At 34.4% G+C, this 14,231-nt stretch overlaps 1 protein-coding gene across 1 annotated transcript in view; it reads left to right on the top strand.

Annotated features, from left to right (window-relative positions):
- Positions 1 to 12,545, top strand: part of LOC111705781 (AP-3 complex subunit beta-2-like) — a 16,190-nt gene extending 3,645 nt beyond the window's left edge. Inside the window, 13 exon segments of the mRNA XM_023478448.1 lie at positions 783 to 926; positions 1,360 to 1,483; positions 2,776 to 2,876; positions 3,990 to 4,089; positions 4,614 to 4,709; positions 4,861 to 5,196; positions 7,248 to 7,304; positions 7,651 to 8,181; positions 8,527 to 9,042; positions 9,857 to 10,068; positions 10,532 to 10,630; positions 11,178 to 11,319; positions 11,877 to 12,545. Of these exon segments, the coding sequence (XP_023334216.1) occupies positions 783 to 926; positions 1,360 to 1,483; positions 2,776 to 2,876; positions 3,990 to 4,089; positions 4,614 to 4,709; positions 4,861 to 5,196; positions 7,248 to 7,304; positions 7,651 to 8,181; positions 8,527 to 9,042; positions 9,857 to 10,068; positions 10,532 to 10,630; positions 11,178 to 11,319; positions 11,877 to 12,047 (2,629 nt within the window). The 3' untranslated portion in view covers positions 12,048 to 12,545.
- Positions 12,546 to 14,231: the final 1,686 nt, after the last annotated feature.

Here is a 14,231-nt window from a genome sequence, read left to right on the forward strand (position 1 = left end):
GGGGGGATAGTTTTTACCATTTTATTGAAGGATTTTGTGCTTAAAATTTTGTATTATTTTGAATATTTTAAAAATGCTAAGGGGCCTTACATTTTTATGAAAGCCCTTCTCATAAATTGAATAACCTTTTCGTAAAACTGTGGATAATGTAATTTTTAATTTATTTTATTTATTTTTTGTGTTCATTGCTCAGTTCCAAGGTCAGTTCTGGTAAAAATAGTTGTTTGTTTTCAACAATCACAATATTGTGTTGGAGATTAGGATGTTATGTTTTACGTAATGAAGAGAAATTTCATTTAACAATTGGAAAAATTATGTTTAATTTAAATTTATTTCTTCTATAAAATTTGTACATTGTAACATAGGTTTTAGAACATAAAACTTTGATGTTAGGTTGAATTTAAAAAAAAAAGATATTAACACATGTGCAAGAATGCAAGGGAGAGAATTATTGCAATGNCTAAGAATTCAATATAGAGTTCCGAGAATAGAAAGCAAGATCCTCAGCTAGTAATTAAATGCAGGGTTCAGAAAAAAGCAAGATTCTTTAAAAATAGTTCTTTCTTGTCAAGTGGCAAACTTCAAGGACATCAAAAAAATCTTTTATTTTTATTTTTAAAATTAGCCGAATTATGATTGAAAGATGTACAAACAAGATATCCATCTGATATTATATGAATATTTAAAAATATTGTAAAATTTTATTAAAATAAATTGTTAAAGTTAAAAAGAATCTTCATTTTCTTTTTAAAAAGTCACCGTTCAGCACTCCAACCAACTAGTTTAAGATGAGAAAGAAAAAAAAAAAAATTTCAGTGAAACTTTATTTTCTCATTTTCTAGGACAACCTTGGTGGTCGGCTCAGCAGCTATGGCCTTCGAGGAAGTTTGCCCGGACCGTATTGATCTCATTCATAAAAATTACAGGTAAAAAATCTGTGAAAATGAAAATTTATAAAAAAAATCGGTGTCAGTATCATTCAGAAATCATTTTTTTATGTTAAGTATGTTTACTCGGAAAGGCAAATTTGTGCTAGTGCTTTCTTCGCGGAATAACGTGAAATAAATGATGTAAATGAGGTAAAAAGTGTCTTGAGAGGAAAACTTGCTATTTAACTTCCATTTTTTTTGCAGAGCATCAAAATCTTTCTTGAACATTGTTTTTCATGCCCCGAAGCCCATTTATTCTCGTTCTGTTCTTAGTTTTTCTTTAATTACATAATTTGTAATGTAAAAATGTCATCTTCCGAAATAACAGATGTGTGCTTCCCATTGTATTATTATTATTACAGGAAACTAGTAAACCTGCTGGTTGATGTAGAGGAGTTGATGTGTGCTTCCTATTATATTATTATTACAGGAAACTAGTAAACCTGCTGGTTGATGTAGAGGAGTGGGGACAAGTTACTCTACTCAATATGTTGACTAGATATGCCAGAACCCAGTTTATAGATCCCAACCAGGGACTCGAGTATTCGGAACAGGTAGGATATAGATTCCAACCAGGGACTTGAGTATTCGGAACAGGTTGGACATAGAGCCCAACCACGGACTCGAGTATTCGGAACAGGTAGGATATAGATCCCAACCAGGGACTCGAGTATTCGGAACAGGTAGGATATAGATCCCGACCAGGGACTCGAGTATTCGGAACAGGTAGGATATAGATCCCAACCAGGGACTCGAGTATTCGGAACAGGAAGGATATAGATCCCAACCAGGGACTTGAGTATTCGGAACAGGTAGGATATAGATCCCAACCAGGGACTCGAGTATTCGGAACAGGTAGGATATAAATCCCAACCAGGGACTCGAGTATTCGGAACAGGTAGGACATATATCCCAAACACGGACTCGAGTATTCGGAACAGGTAGAATATAGATCCCAACTAGGGACTGGACTATTCGGAACAGGTAGGACATCAATCTCAACCAGGTTATCAGGGACTGAAGTATTGAGAAGCAGGAAGGTTATGGATCCCAACCAGAGGGGCTGGACTATTCGGAGCAGGTAGGATGCATATCCTAACCAGGGAATCGAGTATTTGGAATAGGTAGGACATAGATCCTAATAAGGGACTGGACTATTCGCAACAGATGGGTTATAGATCCCAACCGGGACTCTGGTATTCGGAATAGGTAAGATATAGATCCCAACTAATGACTGGAGTATTCGGAACAGGTAGGTTATACATCACAACCATGGACTCGAGTATTCGGTTTAAATCAAATTTGTGAGTTGGTTGATTCTGACCAAGTTTCTCTAATAACGAACTTTACATGGAAACACGTTACATGGCAAGTTTTCATGTACAGAATGTCCTACATTATATTCAAGTAAATAAAGGTCTCTTATTCAATGAATGACGGTATAATTGTCTTTCTATCTAATAAGTAATTCAATGGATAGATATTTCCAAAAACTTGGAAGTTACTTCACATCTTCATTCACATCTTCATAAACATTATTATTCATGGAATACGAACTCTTTATTTCATCCATGTAATGTATATCAGTTTGTATACAGGATAAGAAGTTCTATGTAATATAGGATACACTGTATATTAGTTTGTATTCTAGGATAAGGATTCTATGTAATATAGGATACACTGTATATAAGTTTGTATCCAGGATAAGGAGTTATAAGCACTGTATATAAGTTTGTATCTAGGATAAGGAGTTCTATGTAACTTAGGATACACTGTATATAAGTTTGTATCTAGGATAAGGAGTTCTATGTAATATAGGATACACTGTATATAAGTTTGTATTCAGGATAAGGAGTTCTATGAGAACAGTGATGATGAGGATGAGGAGAAGATTATTATTGATGATAACAAGATCAGACCAGTGTACAAGATGGACCCAGATCACAGGTTGGTTTTTCAACATAATGATTTTAATCTTAAACATAGTTAAAGTGACCCTCCAATTACTGTGTAATGAAGCACATGTCCGATTCACAACCGAACCATTTATAGTTTAAATGGTCCGGTGGTGAATCGGTTATTCCTTTGTCGTTACGATGATATTATCTATTTCCTCTACGTCACTTTCGTTCCGTGTCTGCTGCTTAAATCCGTGATTCGATTTTGTAGAGACCGAAATTGACATTAGAAATACTGAATCACCAATTCAAATCCTCATGAAACCTAAACTTTTAAGTGATTCATGATTTTAACTGGTGGCTCAAATTCATTAAATTCGGTCCACAAGATTAATGTTAGGTTGAGAAGTACTAGACCGTTGTTAATGCTAGGTTGTTGTTGAGAAGTTCTAAACCATTGTTAATGCTAGGTTGTTGTTGAGGAGCACTAAACCGTTGTTAATGCTAGGTTGTTGTTGAGAAGTTCTAAACCATTGTTAATGCTAGGTTGTTGTTGAGGAGCACTAAACCGTTGTTAATGCTAGGTTGTTGTTGAGGAGCACTAAACCGTTGTTAATGCTAGGTTGTTGTTGAGGAGTACTAAACCGTTGTTAATGCTAGGTTGTTGTTGTGGAGTACTAAACCATTGTTAATGCTAGGTTGTTGTTGAGGAGCACTAAACCAATGTTAATGCTAGGTTGTTGTTGTGGAGATCTAAACCATTGTTAATGCTAGGTTGTTGTTGTGGAGTACTAAACCGTTGTTAATGCTAGGTTTTCGTTGAGGAGTACTAATTCGTTGTTAATGCAAGGTTGTTGTTGTGGAGTACTAAACCGTTGTTAATGCTAGGTTGTTGTTGTGGAGTACTAACCCATTGTTAATGCTAGGTTGTTGTTGAGAAGTACTAAACCGTTGTTAATGCTAGGTTGTTGTTGAGGAGTACTAAACCATTGTTAATGCCAGGTTGTTGTTGAGAAGTACTAAACTGTTGTTAATGTGTTAATGCTAGGTTGTTGTTGTGGAGTACTAAACCATTGTTAATGCTAGGTTGTTGTTGAGAAGTACTAAACCATTGTTAATGCTAGGTTGTTGTTGAGAAGTACTAAACCGTTGTTAATGCTAGGTTGTTGTTGAGGAGTACTAAACCGTTGTTGCAGAGTAGGAATGCCAGTGTAGTTATGGCAACTGCACAGTTGTACTGGCATCTGGCACCCAAACCAGAGGTAAAAAATACCTTTTCATCATTTACTAATTCAGATAAATAGTTTTGCTTTTCCTTACTGTTTATTGAAGAGCCAGTTGTGAGCCATGATGAGCCAGGAGCTGCCGACCATAGCATTGTTGATTGGGATGTATTGTTTGATCCAACCCAGTCCAGTTCAGTACCTAGTCCTAGTTACTATATACTTTTAGTATTATTTTTTAATCTATTACAACAGTATCCAGTCACCCCTAACTAAAGGGGAAAGGATTGAACAATGGCTTCAGCTAACAAATTCCACAAGAAATTCGAGGCGAAGTATTTTACGAAATGTGTTCTATTACAACTAAAATAAAGATCTCTAAAATCAAATTTGTAGTCATAAATATTTGAAAAGCAGACTAAAAAGCATATAATATTTAAAGCAAAATATCCACTTTTATGATAGCAAATATTTGTGAAATGAAATTGTTATAACTAAGCAATGAAAGCCTTTAAGTTCTTGAAAATGAACGACAATGTATTATTACCCCTCCTGTATTGTAGATCCAAGTTGTCTCTAAAGCCCTTGTTCGTCTTCTGCGTTCACACAATGAAGTGCAAGCAATTGTTCTACATTCAATAGCATCTATGACAATAAAGGTAAACAAACTTTTTTTTAACTCCATCCTTCTTTTTTTTATATTTTTTTTAAAAAGTTTCTTATAAAATGTTCTTTAAATCTTTCATTTCTAGCTTTGTTTTTTTTTATTATTTTGCGTGTAACTAATCTCTTAATTTAACTATAACTTAGGATCCAGCCGGAGCACGTAGTTTTCATCCCTTCATACGTCAATTCTTTGTGCGCGCATGCGACCCTTCTCACGTCAAGATCATGAAGCTTGAAGTGTTGACCAACCTAGCGAGAGCGGACAACATCTCCCTGCTCCTCCGGGAGTTCCAGTCCTATATCGCCGGTGGAGAGAAGAGTAGTGTAGCAGCGACTATCCAGGCGATAGGACGGTGTGCGGCGAGTATACCTGAGGTGACCTCTACCTGTCTATCTGGTCTGGTTCAGCTCCTATCCTCACCAGACCAAGCTGTTGTAGCGGAGAGTGTTCTAGAAATCAAGAAACTTCTTCAAACACAGGTTTAATTCTAATCTAGTTATTTCATATTGACAAAACCCCTAGAGTTTGGGAGCTAAAAAGACTAAGAGGGATATAACATCATATTATATCGTTTATACAATGATACTGCACTGCCATTGGTGGGAGATCTGGTCACATGATACGGACGTATTTATTATACACTTCATCCAGACAGAACAAACACTAGGCCGAGAGAATATCAGAAATATATGACGACGACATTTAAACATTGATTTTCTTTATTATTCCTGCGAGGTGGGATAAGCATTACAGTTAAACTATGCGAGGTGGGGAAACCATTTTTATTAAGAGCCAGTTTAAAAAAAAAAAAAATTTGATTTAGAGAATATAAATAAATAACAAATATTTTAGAACAAAATTTAGTTATAGTTTATAAATTATAACAATTTAAATTCTTAACTCCCTTAGATTTCAATGCCAATCATCATGGAAACATTACATAAATTATAGATTTTATTGATTCTAATAAATAAAAAACAATAATTTTATCTTACTGTTTGTATCCAATAACTGTCATTACGGTTGAACCGATTGGACCCAACTTTTGTGTGGGACCTCACATGGCCCTAGGGAAGGTTTATGATTGAACAAAATTAAAAAAAATTGCCTCCATCAAAATTCGATTTTCATTAAATGTTTTAAAATTTTGAAAATCCACGAAATTTTTTGTTTAAATCCGCAAACTTTTTTTGTTTTGTTTACAATGTACACAAAGAGAACATGTTCACAATTAAAATAGAAGATGGGCGCGAAGCGCCCTAAAAGCCTATTATCTTTAATAGTCACAAAGAATAACAAGAAACGAATTGCATGTTAAATGTACATAGTACAACTATACTGATGGTAAAAGTGAACAAAACAGAATTTTGTAAACATTTACGTTATAAAATGACACAAATTTGTATTGCAAGGGGTATTAATGTATCTTAATTTACAAATATGTATCCCTTGGCTTCACTGGACTTATAGAATGTCGTCTTCTAAATATATTCGAGCCTGGTGTTTGTCCAGTCTGGATTATGTGTATATTATAAATTATATCTATTAAAAATGAAAAATTATTAAATTCAAATAATAACAGAAGCAAACCTAAGTTTTTCAGGCTCCTTTGGGATATCGTCGTTTTCAGATTTGTTGCTTATTTGCTGAAGATGACTTGTTTAAACCTACGATTTTTATGAAAAATTATATAAGTATAAATTTTTGTGAGATATCATTTTTTCACGAACTCGCATTTCAAGAGCGTTGGTATCTTGTTACTTTATGTACTCTGTCCAGTGTACACTGTAGTGTAGAGTGTACAATTCAGTGCAAGGTTTGAAATATGTGAAATTGTACATTATACTGAAGTATATTTAGCACTAGGCTTTCAGGTCTCTTCGCGCCGATATTATATTTAACTTATAATTGTGGCTCTATCTGTGAGCATCTTCTCTTTGTTCATTTTAAATCAATAACAAAAAAGTTCGTGGATTTAATAATATTTTATCTTTGATTTCAAATTTTACAAAATCAAGGTTTTTTGGAAACAACTATGTGTAAATTTTAGCATGCATAAACCTTCCCCGGGGTCATATGAGCTGCCTCAAAAAGGTTTGGCCCGTTTGGTTCGGCTTTTTTGACGTTTATTTGATACAAACGGACAGACAAACAAACTAATTATATATCTAGCATTATAGCAATACTAGGTTTTTAGGGCGCCTCACGCCCATCTTCTATTTCAACTTTTAATTGTGGCTTTACCTCTGAACATCTTCTCTTTGTACAGTATAAAACAAAAACAAAAAAGTTTGCGGATTTAATAATATTTTTTTGCGCATTTTCAAAATTTTTCAAAAATAAAAGACTTTTAAACACAAATTTTTAAAATTTTGATCATTCATAAACCTTCCCTGGGGTCACGTGTGGTCCCACAAAAAAATTGGGCCCGATCGGTTCAGCCGTTTTGACGTTTATTGGATACAAACAAACAGACACCCAGACAGACAAGCCAAATTTATATATAGATAGCACATATATTTTTGTACAGGAGGATGAGCATACAGATATCATTACACAGATGGCAAAACTTATCGACACCATAGAGGTGGAGTTGTTTTTTTTCTTTATACGATTTTTAAACATATCTGCAGTGTTATTGACAATGTTTTTTAAATCGATAACTTTTTGGTTTTATTTGTTAAATATTCAGTGGTATTCTACTGTTTTAGCTACAAAACCTTTGTTCTACTGAGCTATGAAAATTCTGCAACTACTTTTGAGCCCGGGTCGACTTTGAAGGGTCGCCAGGCCTATTGTCCTTGGTTTTACATTACCAACCCATTTTATTCTTCTTTGGTATCCCGGAGTAATATGATACAAGGCTTCGAATTCCAAAAATACAAGTTTTTATTGTTGGTGTTATTGTTATTGTTATTGTTATTGTTATTAAGGTTCCGAGTGCACGTGCTGCAGTTTTGTGGGTGGTTGGAGAGTATTGTCGCCGTATCCCTCTAGTTGCTCCAGACGTGCTCAGAAAGCTCGCCAAATCCTTCTGCGCGGAGACGGACGAAGTAAAGATCCAGGTTCTAAATCTAGCAGTTAAACTCTGCCTCACCAACTCCAAGCAGACAAAACTTCTAGCCCAGTACGTGCTTAACCTGGCCAAGTACGATATGAACTACGACATCAGGGACCGAGCACGTTTCATTCGCGCATTTCTATTCCCCGCTGAGCCCGGGAATATCCAGAAAATGGCGAAGAGTATATTTCTGGCAGAGAAACCAGCGCCAAGTATCGAGTCTAGGTTTAAGAACAGAGAGGCTTATCAACTAGGTTCTTTATCTCACTTTATCAATGCCCGGGCAGCAGGATACCAGGACCTACCGGAGTTCCCGGAGCAGGCTCCAGACGCAACCCTGAGAAACGTGGAACCTGTCAAACCTACGGAAAATCCTTGGAAGAAAGAAGAAAAGGCACCAAAGGTTAGTTTTAATTTTAAAAATCCTTTAAATTTTAAGAATTATAATGTCCGTCCGTATTAAGTACAATAGATGTATGGGGGTTAAGGGAAAGGATTCTCGTATATTTTATTGTGATTTATTAGGACTACTCAGAAACTGGTTTAAGGTAAATAAAAAATATAAACAGTTTGTAAAGATTCCGAGGAAAGTTAGTATTTGATATTATTTTAGTTCTAAGCAGTCCTTCTACGTCACAGTCAAATTTGTAAATAGACCTTAAATTATTTTATTATTCTAATGTTGATGTAGTTCAATCTCAATAATCTAGTTCGGTTGGACTTAGATTTGATTATAATGATATTGCAGAAAGGAGGAAAATTCTATGATTCTGACTCCTCCCATAAACAGAATGGAAAGAAGATTGTCTCCGGTAGCTCTGGAACATCCGACTCTGAGTCTTCTAGCTCTAGCTCTAGCTCTGACTCCGACACTGAGATTAAACCTAAAGCGAAGAAACCGGTTCCAAAGAAGATGGTTCCTGTCCCCAAACCAACCCCGGCTCCAGTCCGGATTCAGAAACCAGCGGAGACAAGTGACTCCGACTCCAGTGATGAAGAAGAAGAGGTTAAACCTAAACCCTCTAAACTCAACGGAACAAAACCTTCTGAACCTGCTGTTGCTAAACCTGACCCCCCTAGATCCAACCTGGACCTGCTGCTGGACCTGGATGCCCCTATGGAGATGAGTATACCCGCTCTGACCCCTGTGACCGGGTCAGCTACCCCCTTGGCTCCGGAGAAGGATGTACTAGACGCTAAACCCATGTTTGTGTCTACTAGTTCAGTAGAACTCTTGAACAAACTCTCTACAGGAGGGGTTCAGGTATGTAAATTCAGAAGATTTTTTTTAAAATGTCCTTTCCACTAGACTTTGAGATACAGTGATAACCAGAAAACCGTATAATAGAAAGACGACATTAAAGCAATACTTAAGTGCATTTGATGTTGTTATAAATCAAATAGCTTTCCTGGTAAGTTAAATGGGTCTGCTTAAACGGCACAACTGCTATGTCTCATGCGCATTGTGCTACTTAAAGTAATAAAGGTTTAAGCTTCGACTTCCTATTCCAGAGTTTTCTGGTTATCACTGTATTACGGGGTTGGGTGAGTTTTCAAAATTACTGCTCCAATTGCTATTGAACAAACTCGTTACAGGAGGGTTTCAGGTATAATTAATATTTATTAAGATTTTGGTTTTAAAAAATAGCCCTGCCACTAGGCTTATATTACGTGGTTGGGTGAGTTTTCAAAAGTTCTGCCGTAAAGTTTCTATTAAATTTGATACAATTTATCTAGTTTTTGCTTAACTAATAAGAATTTTGTTCTTCTAACAAATTCGATTTTTTTCAGTTATAGATAGCTAACAAATAAACTCCAATTTTTCTTATTTACCGTCTTATTAGTCTGATAACTTCAACATTTTTGTGTTTTTACTTCAGTATGTATTTTAGACACATCTTTACTCAAAGTATTTAAGAGCATTAGGAATTGCCATAAAATTATGTGTACTGCAGTTTCATGGAGGAATGTAAACATACTTAGCCTGGGCAGCAGAGCGGTTGTTTACTTTCCTTGCAGTACACCTAACTTATGGAACATATATTTCTTGCTTTTGCCTGTATTGGTTTAATGTTAAGGTGAACTACCGTTATACTCGACACCCTCACATCTATGCAGCGGATATGATGGCGATAGAGTTTAACTTTATAAACCATGGTTCCGAAGATTCAGGAGAGATTAAGATTGGTTCCAAGCGTCTAGCTCCGGGTCTCAGTTTACATGAGTTCCCTGGAGTTTTAAACCTGACTCCTGGTCAGAGTCTGAACACAACACTGGGAATCGATTTTAGGTAGATTAACTAATTAGGTTTTTATTGATAACGGCGAAGCTTATGCAGAGAGGACAAGATGGTTCGTTTTAGTTAGTTACTCCTGGGCTATAACAAATGCCCTTTCCATGATCATAGGTTAATCCGGCGTATTACCCGATGCATTAGGGGCCATATGAAACTGAAACAAGTGCAAATGACCTTGGTTTATGGTTAAATTTACTATAGTTAAACTTTGTAGCCTGATTCTTAATATTTTTGTTCTATCCTCGTTTTTAATAGATTTTGTAGTTTAACCTAAAATAATCATTTTGGGCTCGAAATCCCATATAACCTCAAACATAGAAACACTTTAAACTCTTTCAAATCTTTATATACAAGCTACAAAAAGTCATATGGGATGGTAAGAGCTACCTAAGGTCAAGTTGGCAAGTTTATGATAATTTGAACTTTTGGTCTTTTGGTGTAATAAACCATGTTCTAGGGATTCGACACAATCTGGAAATTTTGATATTGTGATTGGGAACCGACCTCATGCTGTCAACCTTCAGCCTCCTACTGGGGAGATGCTTCGGCCTCTCAGGTATACTGCGCCACACTACACATAAAATATAGAGAAAAAGTGTTTTTATATCCTCTTTGCAGTGCTTAGGGTCCTTTGGCATCATAACATTTCAACAACATGTTTCTAGATCTAAGTGCCAAGCAAATATTAAAGCAAACCATTCTTTTTTTTCACGATCCGGATCCGCATCGGATAAAATGAAAATTTAATTTTAAGAAATGATTCAAGATTTGTTTTGAACGGTACCCTTTAGACCTGAATCTGATCAATAATGTGGAAGATATCGTCGATTTTCAAGATAAAGTATTCAATTCTTACACTGTACTACATTATGAATATTAATGAATATAGCTGAGACTGAGTGGAAGGTTGAGTAGATGAAGCAACGAGGAATGTGTTGTAATGAATATATTGTCTAGGTTAGCTGAGACTGAGTGGAAGGTTGAGCAGATGAAGCTACGAGGAATGTGTTATAATGAATATATTGTCTAGGTTAGCTGAGACTGAGAGGAAGGTTGAGCAGATGAAGCTACAAGGAATGTGTTATGATGAATATATTGTATAGGTTAGCTGAGACGGAGTGGAAGGATAAGCAGATGAAGCTACGAGGAATGTGTGAGATGAAAGGAAAGGTGGAGCTCCCCAGCCACGCCTGTGATACACAATCTATCTGTTCTAGGATATATAAGGCAGCAAACGTTATACAGGTTAAACGACACTTTTGTACTTTGATTAAAAACTGAATCTGGTATTGGTTTCGAAATACTGGACTAACCGTGAGACTAAACTTATTAGTAGTTGGCGTGATTTTGCATTATAAATTATACAAAAATAGTTTTAAATCACTCATTTATCAAAAGAGGGCAAACTTGGAAAGTATTTGAAAACTGGTTTTTGGTTAGTACGCTTATACGCTAATTGTAAGCGGCGTAATTTCAAGTGGCCCTTCATGCAAAGATGACAACGTTTATCTGATAAATAATGTGGAAGATATTGTCGTTTTCTAGGCTTAAAAACGTTTCTTTCTGATGATTTCTATATGTTTTCATTCACTTCGGTCAAGAAACCACAATTAAAAACAATAATTTTTCAAAATTATAATCATTATTATTTAATTTATACTTGATCAGATAAAACTGTTTGGCATCGGGATTTGTCATTTTTGCAATGCGGGGCCACTTGAAACTACGCGTGCAGTTTCTTTAAATCCATTATTCAGATACATTTTTCTAGAATATCTAATCAATATTTTCTTGTATTTTAGGTGCCTTCTAGTAGTGGTGATATTCTGCAGTTTGCTGGAAGTACCCTGGCTCAGAAACTGGTGGTTCTCATCTCCATCTCCTCCTCTACCAATCTTGTCATCAACACAGAGAACATTGTCATCGGAAACATGTTACTCAAGGAGATCAAGAACGCGCTTGAGAAATCATGATCAAAACGCGCATTAAAGTTTACGATCTGATCTGATTTATAGATTTCGCCTTTACATTAAATTTATTTAATTTGTGTGATTTTAGATTATTAATTGTTGCTTTTACAATTGTATATTTTATTTTTATAATTGTGTTTTGGGATTTTATAATAATATGCTTGTACTTCAGCTGCACATTGAATCGGAACTTATGAACAAATTACGTTTATAACTTCCATGCTTTTATTAGTTAAGGTTAGATTTGGTTAACAAATATTATTTCGTCTTATTTCGTTTTTCTGTCAGTGCTTGTAAACTCGTTACTGTTTAAAAATATTTGTAAATTACGTGTAAAAGTAATTTACAATGTAGTTGTGTAGTTTTTTTTTATAAGAATTAAAAGCGTTATTGTTTCGTTCTTTTAAGTTACCGAAACCAAAAATATCGTAGTTTTGATATCCTCAACGTATTATTGTAACATGAATTTTCTGGTGGATTAAATAAATGTGATTTCTCTTTGTACATTGTTTTAAAGTTCTTATTTATTTTTAAATGTGATAAAACTGTTAAATATTGTGAATTTTATTTTTAAATGGAAACATTGTTTATACAATTTTAACTTTGATATTTAAATTTATTAGAGGGACAGTCAAAGTTATTTTATATTTATTAAAGGAACATAATTCTTAAAGTCGTTTTTATCAAAAACATGAATTTTGATATATTTTGGTATTTATTTTAAAAGGATTAGGACTTATTAATTAGGCCGAGATTAAATAAAAATATTAAATAAAATTGCAATCCAGATGAAATTTTAGGTTTTCTGGGAGTTATGAATAAAATTAATTGTGAAACAAGAATTTTTCTAATGCAGGAAATCATTAATGTGAGAAATATTTTAACTCTTCTTTGAAGTCTCGTTTTATTTGTTGAGAACCCTGCATGATTGTTTATTAATATTATTTAACTACGTCAGCAAACTAAAATATGATATTTATTTCTTGATTCTTTTTCATTTCAACCCTGATTTGTTTCATTAAAATAATGAACATTTTCCAACCTAGATCACTGATCTTTACAGTTTTAGTACTTTCAGGATAAGCGAAACACTTTAATTAAATTTATGAAATAACCCCCCTTATTAACGCCTATGCGCGCATATGTTGTAAAATAATCATAGAGTTTTTCAATTAATAAATGAATGTTTGATGAAGAATTTATGATAATGAATGTGTGATTAAGATTTAGTAAGTGAAGAAAACGAGATTAAGATCAAGTAAATAAAGAAGTTAAGATTAAGTAATTAAGGAAAACCAGATTAAGATGGAGTAAGTAAAGCTTGTATGATTAAGATTGAGTAAATAAAGAAAACGAGATTAATACAGAAGAAGTAACGAATGCGAGATTAAGGTTGAGTAAGTAATGAATGCGAGATTAAGGCTGAGTAAGTAATGAATGCGAGATTAAGGTTGAGTAAGTAATGAATGCGAGATTAAGGTTGAGTAAGTAATGAATGTGAGATTCAGATTTAGTAAGGAAAGAAATTAAGATTAAGTAACTAAAGAAAACGAGATTAAGATTGAGATAGTAAAGAATGTATGATTAAGGTTGAGTAAGTAAAGAATGAATGATTAATATATTAAGATTGAGTAAAGAAAACGAGATTAAGATTGAGAAAGTACAGAATGTATGATTAAGGTTGAGTAAGTATAAAGAATGACTGATTATAATATATTAAGATTGAGTAAGTTATGAATGCGAGATTAAGATTGAGTAATTAAAGCTTGTATAAATAATGTAAACTGCTGAACTTATTTTTACCCAAAAATAGATTCAATCTTTCAAATGAATTATCTTTGAAAGCCATCTATGACCAAAAATTTGCACTATTTAAGGAGATAATTGCAAAATAGATTATTTGTGTGGAAATCTGTAACGCATGGGTCAGGTAATGACAGTTAATATTGTGATTTTTCTCATCTTTCTTATTCTTCAGACTACCCCCAAACAACTTGCCTCGGTGCCCACAATGCGTAGAACGATGCAAAATCTTCTTTATAAAATGTAAAGCATCTGGATACACAATTCATTGATCTTCAATAACATTCTAAAATTTCTTAAAGGTATCAGCTTTCGCGTAATGCGGCTGGATTTTTGAAAGAGGCGTATGTCTGCCGGAGGACAAAAAAGCTAATATGTGGCATG

This window comes from Eurytemora carolleeae, unplaced genomic scaffold (assembly GCF_000591075.1).
Source record: "Eurytemora carolleeae unplaced genomic scaffold, Eaff_2.0 scaffold616, whole genome shotgun sequence".
In the NCBI taxonomy this organism is placed as follows: Eukaryota; Metazoa; Arthropoda; class Copepoda; order Calanoida; family Temoridae; genus Eurytemora; species Eurytemora carolleeae.